General features: G+C 36.1%; 2 protein-coding genes across 3 annotated transcripts; one reads left to right on the top strand and one right to left on the bottom strand.

Annotated features, from left to right (window-relative positions):
• Positions 1–1,073: 1,073 nt before the first annotated feature.
• LOC133859786 (UPF0051 protein ABCI8, chloroplastic) lies at positions 1,074–7,873 on the bottom strand. Its single transcript, XM_062295318.1, has 2 exons — positions 6,324–7,873; positions 1,074–1,496 (listed from the first exon to the last, which is right to left on the bottom strand). The coding sequence occupies exons 1-2, from the start codon at positions 7,782–7,784 to the stop codon at positions 1,278–1,280; spliced, it is 1,680 nt and encodes a 559-aa protein (XP_062151302.1). The 5' UTR covers positions 7,785–7,873; the 3' UTR covers positions 1,074–1,277.
• A 2,114-nt stretch (positions 7,874–9,987) lies between these two features.
• LOC133859787 (CRM-domain containing factor CFM2, chloroplastic) lies at positions 9,988–19,889 on the top strand. Of its 2 annotated transcripts, XM_062295319.1 has the most exons (13): positions 9,988–10,752; positions 13,085–13,613; positions 13,689–13,819; positions 15,205–15,519; positions 15,604–15,760; positions 15,912–16,204; positions 16,606–16,665; positions 16,789–16,845; positions 16,938–17,042; positions 17,377–17,634; positions 17,721–17,943; positions 19,172–19,302; positions 19,414–19,889. In XM_062295319.1, exons 1-13 carry the CDS (start codon positions 10,063–10,065, stop codon positions 19,600–19,602), a joined length of 3,138 nt encoding a protein of 1,045 aa, XP_062151303.1. In that variant the 5' UTR covers positions 9,988–10,062; the 3' UTR covers positions 19,603–19,889. The 2 variants fall into 2 exon arrangements, with proteins under 2 accessions (XP_062151303.1, XP_062151304.1); XM_062295320.1 differs by lacking the exons at positions 19,172–19,302; positions 19,414–19,889 and having other exon boundaries at positions 17,725–17,863.
• Positions 19,890–24,419: the final 4,530 nt, after the last annotated feature.

Raw genomic sequence — 24,419 nt, forward strand, 5'->3', positions numbered from 1 at the left:
TATTGAGATCTAGAAAATCTGCATGATAGAATGCTCTGCAAATTCTAGAGGATCTCGTTTGGAATCGAGGAAAGTAATTATAAGCAGCAATTACTTCAAGTCGGAAAATAATTGATTTTTTTTTTCTCCTGAAAATTGGAAGTTATGTGCTCAAATGCATATATATATATATATATATATATATATATATAAAAGAGGACCGTCTGGCTAAACTGACATGTTTGGTCGTTTGCCTCTGCTTGGCCTCCAATCAATTTGTTCATGGCGTGTTGTTTTGGTGGGAGTTCAGGATCAGACAAACACTACAACGATCGGCCAAAGAATGGCGACCCGTTACAAGACTTGACCAAAGAACGGGACATGGCGGTGAAAATTTTGAAGAAGCAGACTAAGGAGGCTCAGAAGACAAATACACTTGTAAGAAAGGCATCATCAAAGTATGCAAATTCATGACAAGACTAAAGATTGGTGTATTTTGCTTTGTATCATGGCGTTACCATCATATACTCTCTCTTTTCTTCTTTTTCTTTTTTGAGGAAATATTATCTTCCCAATAATCAAATATCTACATGATACTTTTATAAAAGAATAATACTTTTCTTATAAATGAATTCTACAGTTAGAGTGCATCTGGTCCTGCGATTTCACACGCCAAACTAGCATTCTTAAACAAAATCGCAAAAAGTATTTAGTTTAGGAGTGCTTGAAAAAAGTAATAATAATAAGGGTGGTTTGAAAACGTAGAAAAAATTAACGCTTTCGCCAACCGGGCGTCAACGTTGAGACAATTGCCTCACCGTCCAATAGCAACTAGGCTCAAGGTTCACTGGGAATCAAGACAAAACTTGTATGGGTCAGCCATGAAGATAACATGAAGAAAGTTCTAATACCACAATGTTGATAATAGGACATTCCTCTCAAGTCATGATTCTTCAAATGACTTGAAGAGAAACACACTCACAACTCACTTTGTTAGAGAGGTTTCTTCTACTTCATTCCTAATTTTGAAACCCAGTGCCGGTGAAATGGCTGTACAAGATTTATAAAAGAAGAATTGAATGACTTGCATGGCATTTGATATATAACAAAAAATATTATTACACAACATGCAAACAAGAAATCTTTTTATGTACACAGTATCCAGACTCTTCCCAGTGTGTAATACAAATAGTTGCTTAACGAGATCTGAGACTTTTACAATCTTAAAACATCTTGACAAAAAGACCTAAATTCCCTCCAACAAACATGAGCTTTTAAACTGAAACCTTACCTGATACCTAACCCACTGATCCTTCAAGCTTCAAGCTCATAAGTTGATTCACCTCAGAACCGAACTCGTCTGGAAGCTCATTAAACACATCCCTGCAGAACCCAGATATCATGGCAGCCATGGCTTTCTCATATTCAATTCCCCTCTGCTGAAAGTAAAATAGCTGATCTTCACCAATTTTAGAGGTACTGGCTTCGTGTTCAATGCGAGCTGTGGGATTCTTCACCTGTAAAATGAATCGTTCAGCATATATACCCACAAAAAAGTCAGCGTAAAACTTCTATTCTAAACATAACTTGAAGACGAGAGAAGGTGAGGGAAGAACTTTAATAGAATAATGCAAACACCTCGTTTTCATAATATGATTTAGCAATGTAATTCACATCACAGCCAGACTTTTCCCTAGCTGTCTCAAGCATTCTCCCTCCCTACCCTCATCCCCACCTTGTCCTTACTCTAGGTCTCGCAATTGTAGACACAAGGAAATTGTGGCAACTACATTTAAGGGGGGGACTAATGGAAATGATATAATTCCATAAATCCACAATTCACAATTCACTGTGTCATTCATCTCAAAGAGAGATTCACACACTATCTGAATCCACAATTTTGCAAGTAGATAAATAGTTTTGCACTTTCCACTCCGATAAGAGCCTTTCATAGCTTACGACAAACCAAAGACATATTTTACAGTTTTGCTAGCTCATGCACTTCTCTAATAACTCCATCAATGTTAAAGTGCACCCCAATTAGGGGGTCAATAAATGTAGAGAGCAACTTCTCTGATACAAAAGCAGCAATATCTCAGAGGGACATAAAACCAGAATGAATTAATTTCCATCTCAAAAAAATTGTTCCATCAGATTGGAAACAGTAAGTTCTTAAAATGCAACAAATAAGATAACAATAAGTTTAAAAATATCAAGTAGCCACGAAACTTAGTAGACACTAATGGGAGATGAAAGAAGGCACAATATAAACCAAGAGTTCTCTAACTAAATTACACACTCTTCTTTACAACTGAGAACAGATGTAAATGCTAAATTGTTGTTTAGAGGTGCTCCAAAAAATAATGGTATTATTATAAAAAAAAAAAGAAAAAAAAAAAGAAGCTCTTGAGTTGGTGACACACTTCATTCACTCTCATGTATCATATTACAAAGTATAATCTTCTCTTATTAAAATCAAAATAATTGAGGAAATAAATACGCAAAAGAGTAACGCTAAAAACTATATTTTTATCTCACAATTATTCTACAATGTTAATGTGGGACAGTCACATCAATATTGTGAGATAGGTGTTGGATAAAAATGCAGTTTCTAACATTACTCTACGCAAAAAGGGAGAGAGAGTAAACCAAAGTACAAAAAGGCCTTCAACATCCCCAAAATTTGGGAAGCATCTCCAACTTTGCTACTTAATCTCTCTTTACCAATTATTCTCTCTCTCTCTCTCTCTCTCTCTCTCTCTCACGCACACAAAAAAGCTTCCACTGATAACAAAAATTTTTCCTCAAGCTTGCAAATTTCATAATCTCATAAATAAAAATCTTGCTTTACCCAACAAAAATACACTAATAATGCTTATAAAAAATTCATTTAATGCTACTTATAGAAACAAATACATAAATTCTTTACTACAGCATTTGCAATAATGAAAATGATACAAACCTCCAGAGGATTTGTCAAATTACTCAAGAAAAAAGCTGAAATTCGAACTATACAACTGATACTTGACACAAGGATTTATTTTCTCAGTTTTTTTTCTTCGACATTTTGCAATAACTACAAAATTGTATGACGCCTTCCCAGAAGAAAAAGAAAAATTGTCTAAAGTCAGATGAACTTTTGACGAATATTTCAGGTTATGACCCAAAATTGGGGCAGACAATAGGTTGAAAACATGTAATGTAAGGACTCTAATTTCTTGGGTCAGCACACCACCACATAAGCTTCAGACCTCCCTAGACCAGAATGGAAGGTTTATGCAAGACTACATGAAATATAAAATGATAAAGGGGAAGAAAATGAGAAAAAAACCGAAGCAATTATGCAGATCTGTAAAGATTAATAGCTTAATGACTCTAATCTGTCTTTTTTCAATGCTTCTATGGTAAAAAGAACTTCCGAATTTCTGTTGTTTTGAGGTATTAATTCATATAAAGAGTTCCTAATACCACCCTGCCCTATGGACATGGAAATAAATCTCTATTCCGTGTCCCTTGCAGGAACTTGAAGTTATTATCGAAACAGATGCTCCAACATTCCGAGTAGTTAGGATATCAAATTCTTAATTGCCTCCACTTCTTCAAACATGAAATGAAAAAATGAAACAAAATAAAATCACAGGATAATACAAACATCCTGTCCAGAATGATCTGATCCTAGGTGGAGTAATTTATTCCTATGTGGCTCCACATAATGCTTTCATTGGAGGTGGAAAAATATTGAATTCAGTGTTAATCGCTAACGAATGTTTGGATAGTCGAATTAGATCTGGGGAATCGGTGTGTTGTCAAATTAAATTTAGAGAACGCGTATGATCCTATAAATTGGGAGTTCTTGCACTATTTGTTGAAGAGATGTAGATTTTGGGAGAAGTTGAGGGATTGGATAGCGCATTGTATATCTGCGGTGCAGTTTTCCATTCTTGTGAATGGTCAACTGTCTGGATTTTTTTTTTTAGCTCTTGTGGTTTGAGACAAAGGGATCCGTTATCATTGCTATTGTTCGTGGTGGTTATGGAGGCATTGAATAGGATGATGACTGCTACAGTGGATATGGGACTTTTGTAAGGATTTTAAGTGGGGCAAGGAATAATAAAGAGTTGTTAGTGTCTCATTTACCATTTGTTGATGATACTTCGATTTTCTATAAGGTAAATTCTGAACAACTTTGACATTTGCGGGTGTATTTTCTTATGTTTTGAATTAGTTTCGAGATTGATGATCAATTTAGGCAAAATCAGAAATTGTTCCTCTAGGCGAAGTGGGAGATGTAGAAGAATTGGAGAGTATTCTTGCTTATAGAGTATCTCTATTGCCAACGAAGTATATGGGTTTGCCATTAGGTGCTTCTTATAAGGCTATATCTATATGGAATGACATTATTTAAAAAATGGAACGTCAGTTGGCTAGATGGAAAAAACTTTATTATCTAAGGGTGGTAAATTGACTCTGATCAAGAGTACGTTATCCAATTTACCTATGTATTATTTGCCTCTTTTCCCTATTCCAATGAGAGTGGCTAATAGGCTTGAGAGACTTTAGAGGGGTTTTTTATGGGGTGGTATTGGAGATGAAATAAAATTTCATTTAGCGAATTGGGCAAGGCTTTGTATGGATAAAATCAGGTGGGTTGAGAGTTAAAAATCTAATTCATTTCAATCGAGCCCTATTGGGAAAATTGTTGTGGCGTTATGCTACGAATAGAGAGGCACTATGGAGATTGGTGATAGAGACTAAATATGATAGCATAAGGGTAGGTTGGTGCTTTAACGAGCTAACAGGGCCATTTGGAGTGGGGGTATGGGATTTATAAGAAGGGGGTGGAAAACAATTTTAAAATTTGTTAGATTTAAGGTGGGTGATGGGTCAAGAGTCATATTTGGCATGATGTGTGGTGTGAGGATAGTCCATTGAAGATATCTTCTCTGGACTTGTTCAATATTGCACAGAGAAAGGAGGTGTGGGTGGTGGATAATCTGCAGTTTCAAAAAGGGAATATTCACTACAATGTAACTTTTACTAGACCAGTTTAGGATTGGGAGGTGGAGGTGGAGGTGGTATAATCTTTCTTTGAGAGGTTGTATTCTTTCAAACTAATACAAGGAGATGAGGATAGAATATAATGGAGTCCTTCCCTAAGGAGCAAGTTTGAAGTGAAGTTGTTTTATCAAGTGTTAACTAGTCCGAATGGATCATTTTTTCCTTCGAAGAGTATTTGGAGAGTCAAGGCTCCCTCTAAGGTAGCTTTTTTGTGTGGACAACGGCCATAAGGAAAATATTGATGCTAGATAATTTGAGAAAGAAGAATGTTGTGATTGCTGAGTGGTGTTGCATGTGCAAGAAGAGTGGGGAGTCCATTGATCACTTACTAATTCATTGTGCAGTAGCAATAGATTTATGGAGTTCCATTCTTTGTCTGTTCGGTGTAGATTGGGTTATGCCTAGATGGGTGATCGATTTGTTGGTGAGTTGGAGAGGACATGCAGGGGCAAGGTGCAATTATGGAAGTATAGAGGTTGGCTCCATTGTGTTTAATCCAGTGCCTGTGGAGAGAGCGGAATACTTGGAGCTTTGAAGATGTAGAGACTTTGGTGTTAAAATTGCGGAAGATCATGTTCATCACTTTCTATACCTTGATATCAGCACATCATAGTTTGCTTGTTTCTAGTTTTGCAAATTTTATGAACTTTTGTTCATCTTTTTCTTCAGATTTGGGGTTCTCTTGTATACTTTACTTCTTGTGTATTAGGGTTGTGCCCCTTTGCACTTATTTAATGATATTGAAATTACTTATCAAAAAAAGTTGTTAGCCATTAGCAATGCTTTTATTATATAATTTTTTGAAAAGCCAACAAAGCTTCTATATGATACTATCTCTAATCTTTCCCAGAAGCCTCATTGACTCCTTGACCATCAAGATAACCTGGACAGCCAGGTAACCTATTACCTATGCATTAGACACCAGGCCATCATGGCTCCTGCCAGCACTGCTTTATAATTCTTTGCAAGCCAACCATCATTGTAACTTATGTTAACTGGGTCAACCTTCACGCGGCTTCCCAACCAGTAACCACCACCACCTTGGGCATCTCAACTATGCTCAACTGGCCAAATAGCATCACATGGATGTGTGCGTGACCTTTTTCTTTTTCGAGAAAAGTAATGAAGGGAAATTAAAAGAAAACGAAAGGGGGTGCAACCCATATAAACAGGGGGAGAAACATGTATATTGGAAACATTCAGGGACTCCAGATTAATACAAACTAATGCAAGTAAACACAGGAATCTAATACAAACAAACTACTCATCGAAATTGAAGAAATTACCTGTATGTATGGATAGGTATTGGCAGCTGCACTGTCACCAATAAGCATGGAATCGCATTGAGAGGAATTTCGAGCATTCTCTGCCTTAGACTGAACCTGAACAAGACCCCTATAGCAGTTTCTTGAATTCCCGGATGAGATACCTTTAGAAATAATCCTGCTTCTAGTATTCTTCCCTTTGTGTATCATTTTTGTCCCCGTGTCTGCCTGCTGATAATTATTCGTCAAAGCTACCGAATAGAACTCACCCACAGTATCATCTCCCTCCAAAACAACACTCGGATACTTCCAAGTAATGGCAGACCCCGTCTCCACTTGGGTCCAAGATACCTTTGAGCGAGCCCCAGCACAAAGGCCCCGCTTTGTAACAAAATTATAAACTCCTCCCTTCCCTTCCTCATCCCCAGCATACCAATTCTGCACTGTGGAGTACTTAATCTCCGCACCCTCAGCACAATACAACTCCACCACAGCAGCATGAAGCTGGTTTCTATCATATGAAGGCGCCGTACACCCCTCCAAATACTCCACAAAACTCCTCTCATCCGCAACTATTAATGTCCTCTCAAACTGCCCGGTTTCTAATGCATTTATCCGAAAATAAGTTGAAATTTGCATTGGACACTTTGTGTCTTTCGGAATATAACAAAATGAACCATCACTAAACACCGCTGAATTCAACGCCGCATAGTAATTATCCTCACTAGGCACTACTCTCCCTAAATACTTCCTAACCAAATCCGGGTACTCCCTAATCGCCTCAGATATTGAGCAAAATATCACACCAGCCTTCTCTAACGTCTTCCTGTGCGTCGTGGCAATCGACACGCTATCGAGAACAGCATCAACCGCAACATTAGCCAATCGATTCCGCTCATTCAAAGGGATACCAAGTTTATCAAAGTACCTAACGAGTTCCGGGTCGGCCTCGTCGAGGCTATTCAAAGTGGGTTTCTTCTTGGGCGCAGAGTAATAACACATATCTTGGAAATCAACAGGTGGGTATCGGTTATCGGACCACTTGGGCTCTTTCATTTTCAAGAATTTCTCAAAGGCATTCAATCTAAACTGAAGCATCCAATCTGGTTCTTCTTTAAGCGAAGAAATCAGTCGGATTGTTTCCTTCGAGAGCCCTTTAGGAATCGAAAACGAATCGATGTCTATATTAAAACCATATTTCTTGTCGTACTCAACGTTACGTAGAATTTCCTGGATTTTCTCACTAGCACTTGTTGTTGTTGTTGTTGTTGAAATCGAGGACTTACCTGGAGAAGAAGAAGAACTTGGACCCGAATACCCGACATCTACTCGGACCTTGAAGAGCCTTGAAGTTGGGGTTTTGGGGTTTGGGAATTTCGGATTTTGGAGCTTTGGATTAAACCCTTTTGGGAGTTTAGGAGATTCATAGGTGGATTTGGGAGATAAGCTAGAAACAGTACCGTTAGCTAAGAGCGAAGCCATGGATTGAGCCTGCTTCTGATAGCCCGGCGAGGAAGAACAACGCAATAAAGGAAGATGTGAAGCTTTTTTCTGTTTCCTGTTTCTTTATGTTCTTGGCCACAAGTTTAACGAGTCTCGTGTGCAACACGGTCCACACGGACCTCACAGGATGAGGGCACGTGGCCATACGTTGACTAATTTCTATGATTTTTTTTTTTTTTTTTAAATAGATGAGATCAAACCAGAAGCTCTATTGTACGATGAGTGTATAGTAAGAATGTACCAGATGCAGATATCGTTTATTTATAATATTTGTAATTTTATTTTGGATAATTGTACCATTATTCCATGTGATATGCTATAATTATTTTTCACTCTCTATGGTTTAAAAAGTGCACGGGAGGTCCCTGTAATATGCAATAATTACAAATCGATCCCTCTAGTCAAATTCCATTAAAAATTTTAATAGATTCCATCAAATGCCACGTCAGCGCCACGTGTCGTCATCTTATTGGCAACATGTGGCGGGGCCACCCCTTGCCTGCCAGTTTTCTTTTTTCTTTTTTTTTTTCTTTTTTAAAAATAAATAAATAAATTTATATTTTTTATGAAGATGGACACGGGTCGCCATCTTATTGGCGATACGTGGCGCTGACGTGTAGGGCTAACAGATTCCGTCAAAATGGTGGACGGAAAATCGACCCAGGGAGTAAAACGTAATTATTGCATATCACAGGAACCTTCTATGCATTTTTGAAACCATAGGGAGTGAAAAATAATTATGGCATACCACAGGGACCAACGGTGCAATTATCCTATTTTATTTTGTAAAATAAGAATATCACTATTATCTACATAAGCATCATATTTTTGTTAATTGTATTCGTGTAGTTATTTTCCGTTGTTAAGCACTAGTAGCATATATCTTATAAGTGGCTTCTTTCCCTTAATATTAAAAAAAATTGAAAAAAGTCACAAAAAATCACCCATATCGATTTTCCTATATTTTTTTCAAACCCTTGAGTAGTTACGGTGCTATCCAATAAATTATATAATAATAAAAATGACAAAAAGTAGAAAAGTAAGAAAAATAATAAAATAAAAATAAAGAAAAAGTATTTAATTGACATAGAGAAATATAATATACTCTATTGTGAAATTTTTTTTTATAGAGAAACATGAAATAATTTTGTTTCCTAAATTTAAGGAAAATGGTTGGGTATTTGTTGCTCTTATGGCCTATTGGGCATTATTTGGTCTCTATTAAGGTATATTTTAAACGATTTTGAAGATAATTTAGGCTCATTTTTATTATTTTGTGCTTGTTTTAATTTTTTTTTAGGCCACAATATTTTGAATATATATTAATTTTCACATTATTTTTGCATTTTCACCCAAGTATTTCATGTGAAAGCAATACAATCAATCAAACAATTCTAAACATAATTTATACCTAATTTAAAACGTCGTTATTTCGATATTAAATACGAAAACAATGTTGTTTTGGCGAATATATATATATATAAAGGATATATGGTTAATAATCGCATCCACGTACCTTAAAATCGTTATTCGTATTTATATATATAAATGATAATTCTTGTTAATTGCATCTGCTTGCAGACGATTGATAGTTTTTATCCATTAACTTGAGAAGAGGAGGGAATATGTAAAACAGGCGATCTTTTGTCCATAGTTGAGAATAGTCATTAGAGGGACTGTAAAATCAGCCTCAGCCATGATTAGGCAATCTTTTGTCCACGGCAAGCTTCAATTAGCTTCCGAGCCTGACCGAAGTCCTACTGTCTGACCTGAAGTACAGTGGTTTTAAAGCTGTTTTTGACTGATTCAGATTTGTAATGACAATTTTGAGGTAATGATTTAGACAATAAAGATGAGAGCATTTTGATGAGTTTGATATGCTTGAGTAGAATTCAGATAGTCTACCGTTTTGTTCCGACAGGTGGAGTTTATAAAGGCTTTCTCATATTCATGACTCACTAGTAATCTAAACAATAAATTGGTGAAAATTCAAATCTATTTTGAACAAAAAGGGCTTAATAGTAGCAATTTAGACCACAAATTACTGAAAATTAGAACATTTTTTTGTCCGACAATGAGAGCCTGGGGACATCACCGGGCATGCACATGATGTCACGGACGTTTCACGTGATAAAAGATAGGGGAAGTGGGTGGTTTGTCCGTTAAACAGTTGGTTATCGTTCGCATTTAAACCCAAAAAGCCTTACCCTCCTCATCCTCACTCGCACAGGCACAGCACTGCCTCTGCTCCCATGAAATGTTGCTTCCTTTAACGCACCTCTACCCCTCGCTCCCCTCAAAACCCCTAACAGACCAATCACCTTTGCCCTTCACCTTCTTCCCGTCACCGCTACCCAGAAACCCTAAGTTCCTCATCCGGAGCTCCGCCTCCGACGCCCAAACCCTCCCCAAATCCGCCATCCAACGCATCGCCGACAAGCTTCGCACCCTCGGATTCACCGAAGACACCCAAAGCCCAAGCCCAAGCCCAAGCCCAGGCCCAGGCCCAAATGAGAAGTCCGCCGGAGAAATATTCATCCCTCTGTCCAACCGGTTGCCGAGACGCCGGGTCGGGCACACAATGGATACGAGCTGGTCCACGCCGGGGAACTCGGTTCCGGAGCCAGGCACGGGTACGGCGATAGTGAGGTACAACGCGCTGAGGAGGGAGGTGATGGTGCAGAAGGTGATGGAGAGGAAGGAGAGGAAGGGGAGGGGAGAGGAGAGTGCGCCGACGCTGGCGGAGCTGAGTCTGAGTGAGGAGGAGCTGAGGAGGTTGAGGAAGATTGGGATTGAGACGAGGAAGAAGCTGAAGATCGGGAAGGCCGGGGTCACGGAGGGGATCGTGAACGGTATTCACGAGCGATGGCGGCAGTACGAAGTTGTCAAGATCGTCTGCGAGGATCTTTCTAGGTTGAACATGAAGAGAACCCATGATTTGTTGGAGGTTAGGTCCATTTTTCTCTTTTGGATTGTTCACTGTTTTAATTTGCTTATGATTTTGAATTTGAATAAAGCGCATTTGAAATATTAATTAAATGGTTAGATTATTATTATTTTTTTTATCAGTTTGAGTGTTTGAGATAACCGGTGATTTTTTAATAAAAAAGAAAAAAAAAAGTAGTGTTGAAGCAGTGTCCTGGCTGAAAATTAATTTGATAAATCAGAGCTAGTTCCAGTAGGCGATGTGGGGAATGTAGAGAGTTTGGCTAGTATTCTTGGGTGTTGAGTGGCATCTTTGTCGATGACCTCTGGGAGTTCTTACAAGGCTACTAGCCTACTAATATTTGGAATGACGGGCTTGTTTGACAAAAACATGTACAGAACAGAATAGAGTAGTGGGTTGTTAATTTTGAAATTAGTAAAAGTGATGATGTGATATAAAAAAGTGAAAAAGTTTTGTATTGTAGTGAATTTTTTTATTTGAATGGTAATAAAAAATTATTGATGTGATATAAAAAGTGAAAAAAGTGTGAATGTTTTGATGTTGATTGGTATTGGGAAATATAAAAAAGTTAAAAAAAAAAAAAATACATGAACAGTACACGCATTACTGTGTACTGTTATGTAACTTAACAAACAAGGCCGACATTATTGAGAAAATGGAACATCATTTGGCAGGCTGAAAGGTGTTTTATTTGTATAAGGGAGGCAGGTTGACTTTGATAAAAAAACATTATTTCTAAACAGCCGACGTATTTTTTGTTTCTTTTTCCTATTTTTGTAGGCGTGGCTAGTAGGCTTGAAAAACTTCGAAGGGATTTTCTATAGGGTGGATTTGACAATGAGTTTAAGTTCCATTTAGTGAATTGGTAAAAAAATTGTACTCCGATAAAATCAAAAGAATTGTGGGTTAAAAATCTTATTCAATTTAACCGAGCTCTTCTAAAAAAGTGGTTGTGGTGGTATACTACGGAGAGAGAGGCTTTTTGGAGATTGGTGGTGGAAATTAATTATGGTAGTTTGAGGGGAAGTTGGTGTTCTAAGGAGGTTTGGGGCCCTTTGGAGTGGGAACGTGGAAATTTATGAGGTGGTGGGAAACTTTCTCTAAATTTGTTAGAAATGAGGTTGGAGATGGGTCCAAGGTGAAGTTTTGGCATGATTTATGGTGTGGGGAATAGCCCTTGAAGATTTCTTATCTTGACTTATTTAGTATTGCATGTTGTAAGGACGCGCGAGTGGCGGATCATATGCAGTTTTGAAATGGAAATCTTTGTTGGAATATATTCTTTACTAGACTGTGCATGATTGGGAGGTGGAAGTGGTCTCTTCTTCTTTGAGCTGTTGTATTCTCACAATGTAAGGCAAGGAAGTGATGATAGAGTTTGTTGGATTCCTTCCAAAATGAGAAAGTTTGAAGTGAAGTCCTACTATCATGTGTTATCCATTCTTGCAAGTTCCCATTTTTCTTAGAAGAGTAGTTGGAAAGTTAAGGCTCGTTCGAGAATGAAGTTCTTTATGTGGATGGTGATCTAAGAAAAATCTTGACTTAGGATAATTTGAGGAAAAGAAACGTCGTTGTAATGGATTGATGTTGTATGTGTAAAAAGAGTATGGAATCTATTGATCACCTCATTTTTCATTATGAAATTGCAAGAGAATTATGGAGTTTGCTGTTTCATTTGTTTGGTGTTGTCTAAGTTATGCCTAGAAGGGTGAAAGGGTTTTTGGTGAGGACAAATGGGAAATCTGAATGTTCTGGAAGTTTGGATGTTGGCTCCTTTGTGTTTAATGTGGTGGCTTTTGGAGAGAACAGAATGCAAGAAGCTTTGAAGACGGAGAGACTTCGGTGTCAGAGCTGAAAAATGTGTTGTTCCAATCCCTCTACACATGGATAGCAGCGTGCAATAGTTGCCATTTTATAATTTTATAGAGTTTTTATATTTTTGCTCTTCTTTTTCTCCATATTAGGGTGTTTCTCCTGTAGACTTCCTGTGTATTAGGGCTGCGTTCCTCTGCGCTTTTAATGAGATTGAATTACTTATATAAAGAAAAAAAATCATAGCTATAAAAGTAATGTGTTAATGGTAATTGGAGAGGAAGTGAAAATTGTAGAGAGGACTATCACGAATGGAAAAACTTCATTTATATTTTGATTACCTATTTAAATGGGGATGAGGTTTTGTTTTGATCATTAAAGAATTTCACAGCATGCGTTTACTGAGTTTGACATGCAATAATCACTTCAGTTAGATTTGTGATATCCACAATTAAATTGTTAGAACATGAGGTTTATGTTGTATAGATGTCTGAATTTGGTTTTGTGCTGACATTCTCAGAGGAAAACTGGAGGTCTGGTTGTTTGGAGGTCTGGAAGTAAGATAGTGTTGTATAGGGGGGGCAATTATAAGTATCCTTACTTTTTGTCGGATGGGGTTTTGGAAAATGACAACTCGGCTGATGCTTTACTGGATTCGAACACGGATGATGGAGGACATAATAAAAAGGAGAGCTGCTCATCCAGCATAAATGATGTAAAATCTGCTGCAACAAGTCCAACCAAAAAAATGTCTCAACCAAAATTAATACAAGGTGTTGGTATGCCAAATCGAGTACGATTTCAACTGCCAGGTGAGGCACAGCTTGCAGAAGAAGCTGATCGCTTGTTAGAGGGGTTGGGCCCGCGTTTTACTGATTGGTGGGGTTATGAACCTCTTCCTGTTGATGCTGATCTTCTACCTGCCATTGTTCCTGGATACAGGAGACCTTTCCGCCTTCTTCCATATGGTGTGAAGCCTATATTAACAAATGATGAAATGACCATTTTAAAAAGACTTGGTCGACCCTTGCCATGCCACTTTGTGTTAGGTGAGTTTGGCTTCTGATAGCACAACGGTTATAATCTGGTCAACCTAAACTTACTGGCTTTTCTCCTTTTAACAGGCAGAAACAGGAATCTTCAAGGATTGGCTATTTCCATCATCAAGCTCTGGGAGAAATGTGAGATTGCCAAAATTGCTGTCAAGAGAGGAGTACAAAACACTAATAGTGAGATGATGGCTGAAGAGCTGAAGGTTCGTAATGATGTGGAAATATTTTTAAACTTAATGTATCTTTAAATTGCTCTTACCTTAATTACTTATCAAAAAAAAAAAAAAAATTGCTCTTACCTTAATTATGTTCGACACATAATATTTTTTCTTAAAAATAAAAATGTGTTTCATGATGCATAGATTCATAGTCATTTTTTGTGAATGGCTAATGGGAAGTAGGGTGTTATACTTGGAGACTGTAAGAGAACTGTTGGAAGATGAGTAATGTGAGCATATATTATCTGGCCACTGTTTAGAGAGATAATTTGTCATATATTTTCTGTGTTTCTGTGCATATTCAAATGTATGAAGCACTTTACTTAAGTCTATTAGCTTTCCCCAAAAACTTACAGTCCAAACAGGTTAATAGGATAATCTCCGATAGATATGCAGTTTACTGTCAAAAAGTTTTTATTAATGTACGGCTCTACTAGCACCACTAGGAAAATGGTTACCGGTTTTGACATCCTTCCTTCTGACACATGTTCATTCTCTTCCATGTGTTATAAAACTTCACTTTTTGTCTCAGAATTCTGGTAAATAACAAGTTTCAAATGATTTATCAATGCTTCAACTGTGATCTGTGGCTAGGCAGTGGATTATACGTGCCTGAAAAACCAATGAGTGATAACCCATCCATCATTTCAGTGCCAATGGGCATTTTGATGCTTAATTACAGAGGAGCATTCTCTCACATTGACCAATCAATGGTCATTTTGGAATTTTCAGAATCATTAGAGCTTCAATATCTGGAATATTGATACTGCAATGGCCTTTCATTTATTTTAGTTTTTGGATGTATGAGGCTCTATGTTTTTGCAATTCTTGGTTCTCTGGAAGAGTTCCAACTCTTCTTAAAGCTTGTGCATCCAAATTATCTTAAGAAAGTGCAATCAATGTAACTATATTTCTAATTTCAGCTATTCTCTCTCTCTCCCACAAACACAGAGACAACACACAACAAGTATTCTCTCTTTCTAATTAATGAATAAGTAAATGCCCACCCCCCCTCCCATTCTATAAGAAATATTTGTTGTTAGTGTTTAAAAGAATCAATTTGGTGGCTTCAAGTCATCTTTTTTCATACTGAAATGGAGTTTTCTTTGGTTTGCTTTGCCCTGTAGCAAAATAAAAATAATTATTAGCATACTATGGGCACCTTAGGCAGCAGCATGCTTAAAATCCATCAACTTAACCACTCTGGTTTTGTGACTGTATTAAACAGATTTATTTAAATTTAATGCGAAGATAATATTTGAGTTGGTCTACTCATTTGAAAACTTCTTGTGGAACTTTATTCTTAATAACATCTTTATCTGGATAAAATATCTTTACAGACATCTTTTAAATAAAGACAATTGTTGCAGCGGCTGACAGGAGGATCACTGCTTTCCCGGGATTCGGAATTTTTTGTCTTATATAGAGGAAAAGATTTTCTGCCATCTGCGGTTTCTTCTGCAATAGAAGAGCGGAGGAAGCATGGAATTCATGGGGAGAAAGAGAGGACAAAACATAGTGCTTCGGTGACAACTGCACAGGAGCTTAAATTTGGGATTGCAGAGTTTGGTTCTGAAAGTGAACTTGATGGGGCCAATGACGAGGAAAGGGGTCTTCTCTCAGAAGAAAGAAAGCCAAGGTCCACAGAGGCAGCTATCAAAAGAACTAGCTTCAAATTATCAATGGTATGAGTTGTTAAGGTGCTACAATTGGCTAATTTCTTGTCGCATTGTTTTTCATGTTACACACAGCATCTTTCTCATGGATAGGCATTAGAAAAGAAAGCAGAGGCAGAGAAACTTCTAGCAGAGCTTGAGAAGGCAGAGGTCACCCAAGCACCTGAAATAGATAAAGAGGGTATAACCGAAGAAGAAAGATATATGCTAAGGAAGGTTGCCCTGAGAATGAAGCCTTTCCTACTAATGGGTGAGTTTGCCATCTAGTGTATGTTATTTTAAACTCAGACAGTTGGTATGCATTCTTTTCTTTCTTAAGACTAAACTGAAGGGCGTATGCAAATTGCTTGAAATATCATACAGAAGTGGGCCCTGCTAAGTATATTCTCTTCCATACTCAGGTAGACGAGGGGTTTTTGATGGAACAATTGAGAACATGCATCTTCACTGGAAGTACAGGGAACTTGTGAAGATAATATCTAAAGAGAGCAACATTGAAGCTGTTCACAAAGAAGCACGGACCTTAGAGGCAGAAAGTGGTGGAATATTAGTGGGGGTTGAAAGAGTGAACAAGGGTTACGCAATCATCATGTACCGTGGAAAGAATTATAAACGACCTGCTTCTCTAAGGCCTCAGACACTCCTTAGCAAAAGAGAAGCAATGAAGCGCTCTATAGAGGCACAGCGCCGTAAGGTAAAATTGGCTCATCTATCTTTGTATGTATATTTGTGTCAACCAGTTTTTATTCTCAGTCCCTTCCTGTACACCAAGAAAGGAACAGTAAAATTTAGAAAAAAACCACCTCCCATACTCATACGGAAAAGAGACTCTCGGTTGATCTATTCCATTATATTGTAAAGTTAAAGAGTCAAAGTTACAAGGCAATACCCTATGAAGAGGCGATTAGGATTGATTGTTTGGTAGGGATTTTGTTAAAAGATTCCAAGTGGACATGTCAAGTTTAGGGACCTAGGTACGGGCTTGTAATACATTACAACATGGATCTTGACTCAGTTTAGGCTTGTTTTTCTTTGGGTTGCAAATATTTATCCAACCATGATAGTTATTCTTTTTTCCTGCTTTTTGTCATGCAGTCTCTGAAGCTTCATGTTTTGAAGCTTACTAAAAACATAGATGACTTGAAACTTCAGTTGGTGAGTTATATTTTTTCTATGTTCTCATTTTATTTTATTTTCATGTTTTTTTTTTTTTGGTTGACTCTACACCGATTTACCCAATCCTATTAAGGAAAATTATCTATTATTTTATTGATTCAGGTTAAAGACGAGGAGACAAACAATAAGCAGTCTGCTGATGAACCGAGACAAATACTTGTGAGCCATCTTATGTTTTTGTTAATTTTGTGCCCTTTTTCGCCTAACTAAAATTATAAATTTGAGGCGACTCACATTTTGAATTAAATTAGGGCAAAGAGGATATGGACAGTGTGCAGCCAGTTGAATGTTTGAGTTTACATGCAGAATTTAAATCTGGTCCAGCAATTCCTGCTTGCCATGAAGAGAACACAGAGGTGAGGAGTGTATTGATAAGATCTTGAATATTAAGGCTATGTACTAAAATAGTTTGATTTATATTTATTTATTTGTATTTCAAGGTTTTGCGTGTAAGTCGCACTCATTTTCGGATCAATGGTCCAACATGATGTGGTTACCACTCCGTTTCATATAGTTGCATTCAGAACCACATGCCAGTTTTATAGGCATCTTTTTTCAGTGCATGTGCATTGAAATTTGTCCTGATGATCTTGTATTATATTTATTATTGTACCAACTGCTGGTATATTGTAACTTAATATGTTCATCTAAGATGACATCTGATTTAGTTGTTTGGTGTGATTACTTAAGGCTAAGGTCAAACATGAAGCACATTCAACTCTCATGAAACTAAATGATGGCATGGATGCTTCAATAAACAGCCCCCAAGCCACTCAACAGGATATACTGATTGGTCTCCCATCAACACCTGAGGGGGATGGGACTGGTAAAGTTGACGGAAGATCTTCATCTGAATCAGTTGGAAAAGAAACCCATGCAAATTTGTTAAAGGATATGAATGGTGAAGTTGGAACTGCTGTCTCTACATCTTGCCCTGATAATTTTATGGTAATATTAAAGAATCCTTTATATATTTATTTAGGTTCTTTTTTCTCTTCTAATGAGTGATTCAGTATGATTTATTTGGACTTCAGTCAGAAAGAATGAGCTGTCCTGCAGTAGTTCAACATTGTGTTTATAATAACCAAGCAATAGAGTCACCAGTTAAGTCAGCAAAAATTGATTCTGAACCAGTTCCAATAATGGTGGAAAATGGATCGAAGATGCCTAGCAGAGCTTTACATCTTTCCAATAAAGAGAGGCTTCTTCTACGAAAGCAAGCCCTGAAGATGAAAAAACGCCCGGTACTAGCAGTAGGTAATTTACTCTCTCATTTATGGCTCCATTTTGCCTCATTGTTGATAATGTTGTTAGTCATTGCAACTATTGCCTTCTCTAACTTCATATGGGGGTTGGTTGTCCATCGATATCGTCTTAGCTGCATTCTCATTCAGTTTTTTGTTAATTCAGAATTTTTAATTTTTGGCATAAATTTCAAATTTTACATGAAACTTGGTCAACAGAATGGAGATGTACTCAGCATTCCCAAGTTTAGTTGCTTAATAAGACAGAAGAGAAGTGTAAACACTTCAAACGTTTTTCCACTGTTTTGGGTTTTGTAGATATGTGGAAGTAAGTGGGAAATTTTGAATTATGTCCAATTGTAGATAGAAGAACTTATACATTTTCCCGTGTTACGTAAATGATTTCACAAACACGCAATGGGATAATTTGTTAGGTTTGAGAGAATTTAGACCATTTAGATTATAAGGGAACCTAAAACCTTTTTTCAAACACAAGGTTTATGATTAATTTTGCCTAACTTTATGAGAAATGATACAAATACATCTCTTACATATCTCTATACAACCAAGCTTTAAATTCATAATTGAATTTGTGGGTTCCATAAATCTAGTGGTGAATTTAAAAATAAGATGTGTAGGAGATACATTCATATCATTTCTCTAACATTATTCATCAAACATAGGGTTTAAATAGAATACAAGCAGGGACTTGAATAATGAATAACAACTGGACTTTAATTCCTAATGAAATTTGATACGTTTACAACTTCTATACAACTCCAACAACTTTTTCGTCAACTTAATCATTGGATCTGTTTTCCTACATGTGGATCTTACATATCTAATTATTGATTTAAAAAAAAAAAAAAAGTTATTGGAGTTATACAAAAGTTGTAAAAGTATCGTAACTCAATTCCTAATTCTAACCAAACTATTATTACTTAATGACTTACAATTACTTATCAAAAAAAAAAAAAAGAAATTATTACTTAATGACTATGGACAATATTACCTTAGAGGATAGGTGACAACAGAGTATCGCAACACTCCTTATTGAAATAAACCAAACTACTAAACAATAACAAGATAAATCCTTACCGACAATGGATTAGCAACTCCTTTAGAACTCTAGTTCCGCAACATCCCCAACCCCTCCTTTTTCCAGTTCTTTATCTTTCTTGTTCATTTCCAAGCAACTGATGTAATTATGAACAACATATAATTTTTACTACTTCTACTAGGGAGAACCAACATGGTCACTGGTGTCGCAAAAACAATCATGACGCACTTTAAGAAGCATCCTCTTGCTATAGTGAATGTCAAAGGTAGAGCAAAAGGAACTTCAGTCCAGGAGCTGGTTTTTCAGCTGGAGGTATGCACACCCATGTTCCGCTTCTTCTTTTTTGTTTACATTTTGATTAACCAGATTGGCTTAAAGTTTTCATCCGTTTCCTGCCTCTTTCTCTCTCTCTCTCTCTCTCAGCAAGCAACAGGTGCAGTTCTTGTCTCTCAGGAGCCTAGCAAAGTCATACTTTACAGGGGTTGGGGGGCAGGAGATAAACCTTTGCATCCGGAAAAGAAGAATGTTAGTGCCGCTGGGAAAGAGGGTGGGACTCGGCCAACTGTCTCTCCTGAACTCTTGGCTGCAATCAGACTGGAATGTGGGCTGTAGAGTTGCGACAAGGAAGAGGCAACTCTATAGCCTGGAATTGAAGCTTGTATCCATGGTATTGCTGCAACCATCCATCCCATGATTTCCCCTCCTGTGAAATACTCTCCGACTCTGAGCCAATGGTGATAAAATGAGTACTGCTATTTAATAGATTGTTATACGGTCACCATATAACTTGATGATGTGTCGATAAAAATCAATTCTTAGATCAGCACTAGACTGAATTTCACTTTAATCTTAACCTGATCAATTTAATTAATTAAATGTGCAAGACTTTTCACCTTTAACAGTTAATTCTGTGTTGAATTTATGAATCTTATTAAAAATTGACAGCCTTACATCATATGAGCTCTTACGGATTATTGTTGCAGCATAGATGCCTGGTCCAAACACAAAGGACTTCTTCTGATTCCAATTATAACAATTGGGCCTCACAACATAAAAACGTTGAATTTTGAGGTTTCGGTGCAATAAATGAAAATCTTTGAAGTTTCTTTTCTTACAAGTTACAAGATTCTATTTTGTTGGTTGGTTTAAGGGGAAGAAAGGGCCGTAGGCTATTATTATTTCCTCACCTAGATTGCAAGTGTCAGCCAGTGCAAGTTTTGCAACATTGCCCCCCTCCTTTTTGGAATTTCATTTTTAAGAAGATATAATTTCCAACTGACTGTGTCGTAGGAATTTCTCAAATCCAATTTCTAAAAAGTCGAGTTTCTTAAAAATATGTGTTTTTCACGTGCTAAGAATTGCATTGGAAAATAAAAATTTTAAAGTAAAAAAGAGTTTTTTAAAAAATGCTTTATTTTTAAACTTTTTTCAAAAGTGTGTTTTGACTATTTTTAGAGTGAAAAAAGTCAAAAAAAAGTACTTTTTAAATTTTTTAATAAACATATCAGCTTTTTGTTAATAGGTTCCAAAAGTACTTTATAAACTTCTTAACGTAATTTCAAATTTTGAAAGACAAATAATACTTCTAGAGACTGAATTAATAATTTTTACTATTTTTTTTTAATTTTTTACAATCCAAAAATTTTCTACCCTTCTTAAAATATCCACCCAAGGCTGAATACAAAAGTCACTTCTTTTTCTTTTTTTAACATTTTAGTTTACTTTTCGAGTCATATTTCTTTGATTAGCTTTTGGTTGGACCAACAGTCGATATAAAATCAAAATAAACACAAAAGTTGATTAAGCTCGTGACTAGCTTTAACTGGGCCCGAGTCCCCATTAATTTCAATCTAAATTTTATCTTTGTACATACATTTTTTGGGTCTTTGAATTTTTTTTTTTTTTTTTTTTTTTTTTTTCTGCTAAATACATTAGAGACGGTCCAAATTTGATTGGAGCATTTTCTCATCACTACTAGTAATCTAGTAGTAGGCTAATAGTGTTTTATTGTATTAGAAAATTATTTTGTTCATATTAACTTAAACTTTTTTGACAAATGGTAATTGAATATAGTGTTAAGGGTTAAATTCACTTGGATCTTTTTTTAAAAATAAAAATAAAAATGAGATGACTGATTTAATAGTTGATTAAAAGTGTCATATCAACAAAGTATGATAAAAATATAATATATAATTTATTTATTTTTTAATCAAAGGATTCCAAACTTGGAAGGTGCATGCATGTACACATTGAAGAAGCTATGCACCCACCATCCATATCCTATTGTCAAAGGAAATATAAGAGAAAATCAAAGCTATACCTCATGAACCAATCATGTAGAGTTGTGATATTAATTGAATGACTGATTTTTTTTTTTAAGTTTAATTAAAATTTTCAGATAAATAGTAATTAGACATTGTACCAGAACAAAAATTCTTAGTTCAAACTTGTTTACATAATTTACTTCATATTTTAAATAAATATTTTAACTTTTAGAATACTAGTAATTCAACCAATCGAGATGAGTAGTACTTGCAATATTGTAAATAGGGGTGGAGCCAGCCATGGGCCAGGGATAGATTTCCCCAAAAAAATTTTTTAAAAAAAAAATCTAAAAAAAAAACATAGAATTTTAACCCTAATTTTTTATTTTTATTTTTATAGTTTTGGACTCCCAAATTCTTTTTTTTTTTTTTTTTCAATTTGGCCCCCAAATTGTAACCTCTGGCTCCAACCCTGATTGTAAACACAAGCATAATTAATTACTAATGTCTACATTTGTAACATTCCTTTTGGAAATTACAATTTTTAATAATAAAAATGCTGTGAAAACCAACAATTTGTGTACGTATCATACATGATGTGCTCAGCCATATTTTCATGAAATGGTTAATTAGATGAAGAAGAAATTACTATTATCTTTTTATTTTTATTATTATTTTTTATTTTTCGCCTTTTTCATTTACGATGAGAAAATTTCATACATTAATTAGATAGTTGTCTTGTCAGCCCTTCTGGAAACTCACTTCACACGCGCACTTCGCAAGTAATAATAAAGTTTTGGGTTTCCTGATTATCATCATTCACTATCTCTCTCTTTCTATCTCTCTCCACTCTGACACAGAGAGAAAGAGCGAGCACAAAATACCTTGAATCTCCTGCCTTTCTTTCAACGCCAGACCCAACAGCAATCATCATGTCCTCTGCGCACCTTCTCCATCGCCATCATTGTTCCCACACGGCCTCCCTCTCTTTTGGCCTCAACCACCCCACAAGCCTCAAGGCATCATCATTTCCACCTGCAAGAAAGAGAAGGAAGAAAGAGAAAGAGAAAGGTCAGAAACAACACATCATCATGTGTTTGCAAAAGACACCCTCCTAGCTTTCTTCATCGAGCTTGCTTCTTGGTTTTGAGTGAAGGGTCTTCTCCTTTTAAGACTTCCAAGTCTTCGCTTTTGGGGAATCAAGCATCTTGGTCCGATTCCGATGATTTGCTTCACCAAGCAAATTAATTACTCATGTTCTTACCTTAACTTTATCATGTTTTTCTTCCTTTTGCTTAGGTAGTGAACTTTAAAATCTTGTAAGACAATAACGTTTATGCTTTTTTGGTTTGTTTTTTGGTTCTTGATCGAACAACTAAGTGTTATGTTAAAGGGTTTTGTTGATTGTTAATTTGCTCTCTCTCTCTCTCTCACTCACCCTCTCTCTCTGATGTCTTGACCTAGCTACTTTATTTGTTTATGTGGAAAACTGTTCTATAGTGCAACTTAATGTATGTTGATCATATATATAAATCTATTAATCTGTGCTTATGAAATGAAACATATATATCTTCATGTCTTAATCGACTAGTGTTTGAAAGTGTACGTCTCTAGATTCTCTAGTTTTTATTTGCTGAGAGATTTTAGCTTGATTTTTTTTTTCTATCAGATCTATCAGATACTGTTCGAGCTATTATAAATGTCATGGTTTGGAATCTATGGATCGAGTTCTAAACCTTTTTCCCCCTTCTTATGGAAGTCTGAGAGAATCCTTACCACTTTGTATTTAGATATCATGGATTCATGGGGATTTTGAATGCTGAACACTTCGCTGCTGCATGTAAACTACTCCATGTTGATGGGATATTCATTTACTGTGTTTCTGTTAATTTCTGGATCTATTATTATTTGTAAGTTAGCTTATACGGTTAATTATATTAGTAAGTAAGAGAAGGATTATTATTAATACTTGGAATTCAATCAAATTTTCAGCTGGGTATACCTGAATCTATTATCATATGTAAGCATGGATGCAGAAATGAATATGCGCGTAAGAAGTTTATGATTAATGATTAATGAATGCTTAGATTTTTTTTTTTTTTTTTTGGGGGGGGGGGGGGGTGGGGGGAGGGTCTTAGTTTGGTTGAGTGAAATTAATTTAGCACTATAAACAGTGAGTATTTGATAAAACAAAGGTCAATATATAACCCTATATATATATATAGGGTTATTGTTAGGAGAAGCCATTACATAGACACCGGATTTAGATGAAATTAATTGATCCTTAATTAAGATTCATTTCACTTAATTGACAATAATGTTCATATATGGGTTTAATCTTCGAAATTTTCTCATTTCATGCTTGGAAATTGTAATTTGATTACAAATTTGTCATGAATATCTTCCGATCCAAGGATGTGCTTTAATTTTGTTTCTAAATTCGTTAGGGCATGCGTGCAATTAATATTATTGTACAGAATTCATGAACTGAGTTGATTAGTTTGTCAACATTATGACATCTATATATATATGTTCTATCTTGTCGGGTCAATTTAGTTTCTTCATCTGTGTCTATAAAAGCATACCAGCAGCTGGTGCACATATATAGCTAGCCATGGAGAAAAATGGCAAATTAATCATATCTGTTCAATATGATGATTGAAGAAAGTGACGGAATCAACAAAAAGTTCTCTAAAGTTGGAAACAAAGCACACTCTAGCTAGGTCTTGGAAATCATGAAGTGTTTCCACGAATTTGGAAGGCTGGCAACGTCTACTGTCTTTCGGAAAGTGAAATTCGATCTGATTTCTTGTTTATATATTCAAACTTATGGCTTGACTATCTTCATGTTAACCGCTAAGCGAGAAACCTAACCTTCTCCTTTATGCGTGAACTCAAAATTGTCAACAAAATAAGGCTACATATGTACAATATTTAATAAAAATAAAATAAAAATGAGTTGGGTTTCCTAACAACAGACTCAATATAAAGTAAAACAATGCGAATATAATTATAAAATGTACGAAATGGGTCAAACAATTGATTCGATTATCTTAAGGCCGGGACACACAAGACAGCTATAGAAAACAAACAAAATTAGGCACAGATTAAGGTAAACTTATCTGTAACCCACTTCTATATTTTGCTAGTTTCTTCTTGAATTGT

The sequence above is a fragment of the Alnus glutinosa genome, chromosome 2 (genome assembly GCF_958979055.1).
Source record: "Alnus glutinosa chromosome 2, dhAlnGlut1.1, whole genome shotgun sequence".
Lineage (NCBI taxonomy): Eukaryota > Viridiplantae > Streptophyta > Magnoliopsida > Fagales > Betulaceae > Alnus > Alnus glutinosa.

Bases quoted from the DNA above. Each gene is read 5' to 3' on its own strand.
- LOC133859787 (XM_062295319.1), top strand. From the start codon at position 10,063: ATGTTGCTTCCTTTAACGCACCTCTACCCCTCGCTCCCCTCAAAACCC. The intron at 13,614-13,688 runs GTGAGTTTGGCT...TCCTTTTAACAG, and splicing joins GCCATGCCACTTTGTGTTAG to GCAGAAACAGGAATCTTCAA. The intron at 15,520-15,603 runs GTATGAGTTGTT...TCTCATGGATAG, and splicing joins CTAGCTTCAAATTATCAATG to GCATTAGAAAAGAAAGCAGA.
- LOC133859786 (XM_062295318.1), bottom strand. From the start codon at position 7,784: ATGGCTTCGCTCTTAGCTAACGGTACTGTTTCTAGCTTATCTCCCAAA. The intron at 1,497-6,323 runs GTAATTTCTTCA...TTCATTTTACAG, and splicing joins ATACCTATCCATACATACAG to GTGAAGAATCCCACAGCTCG.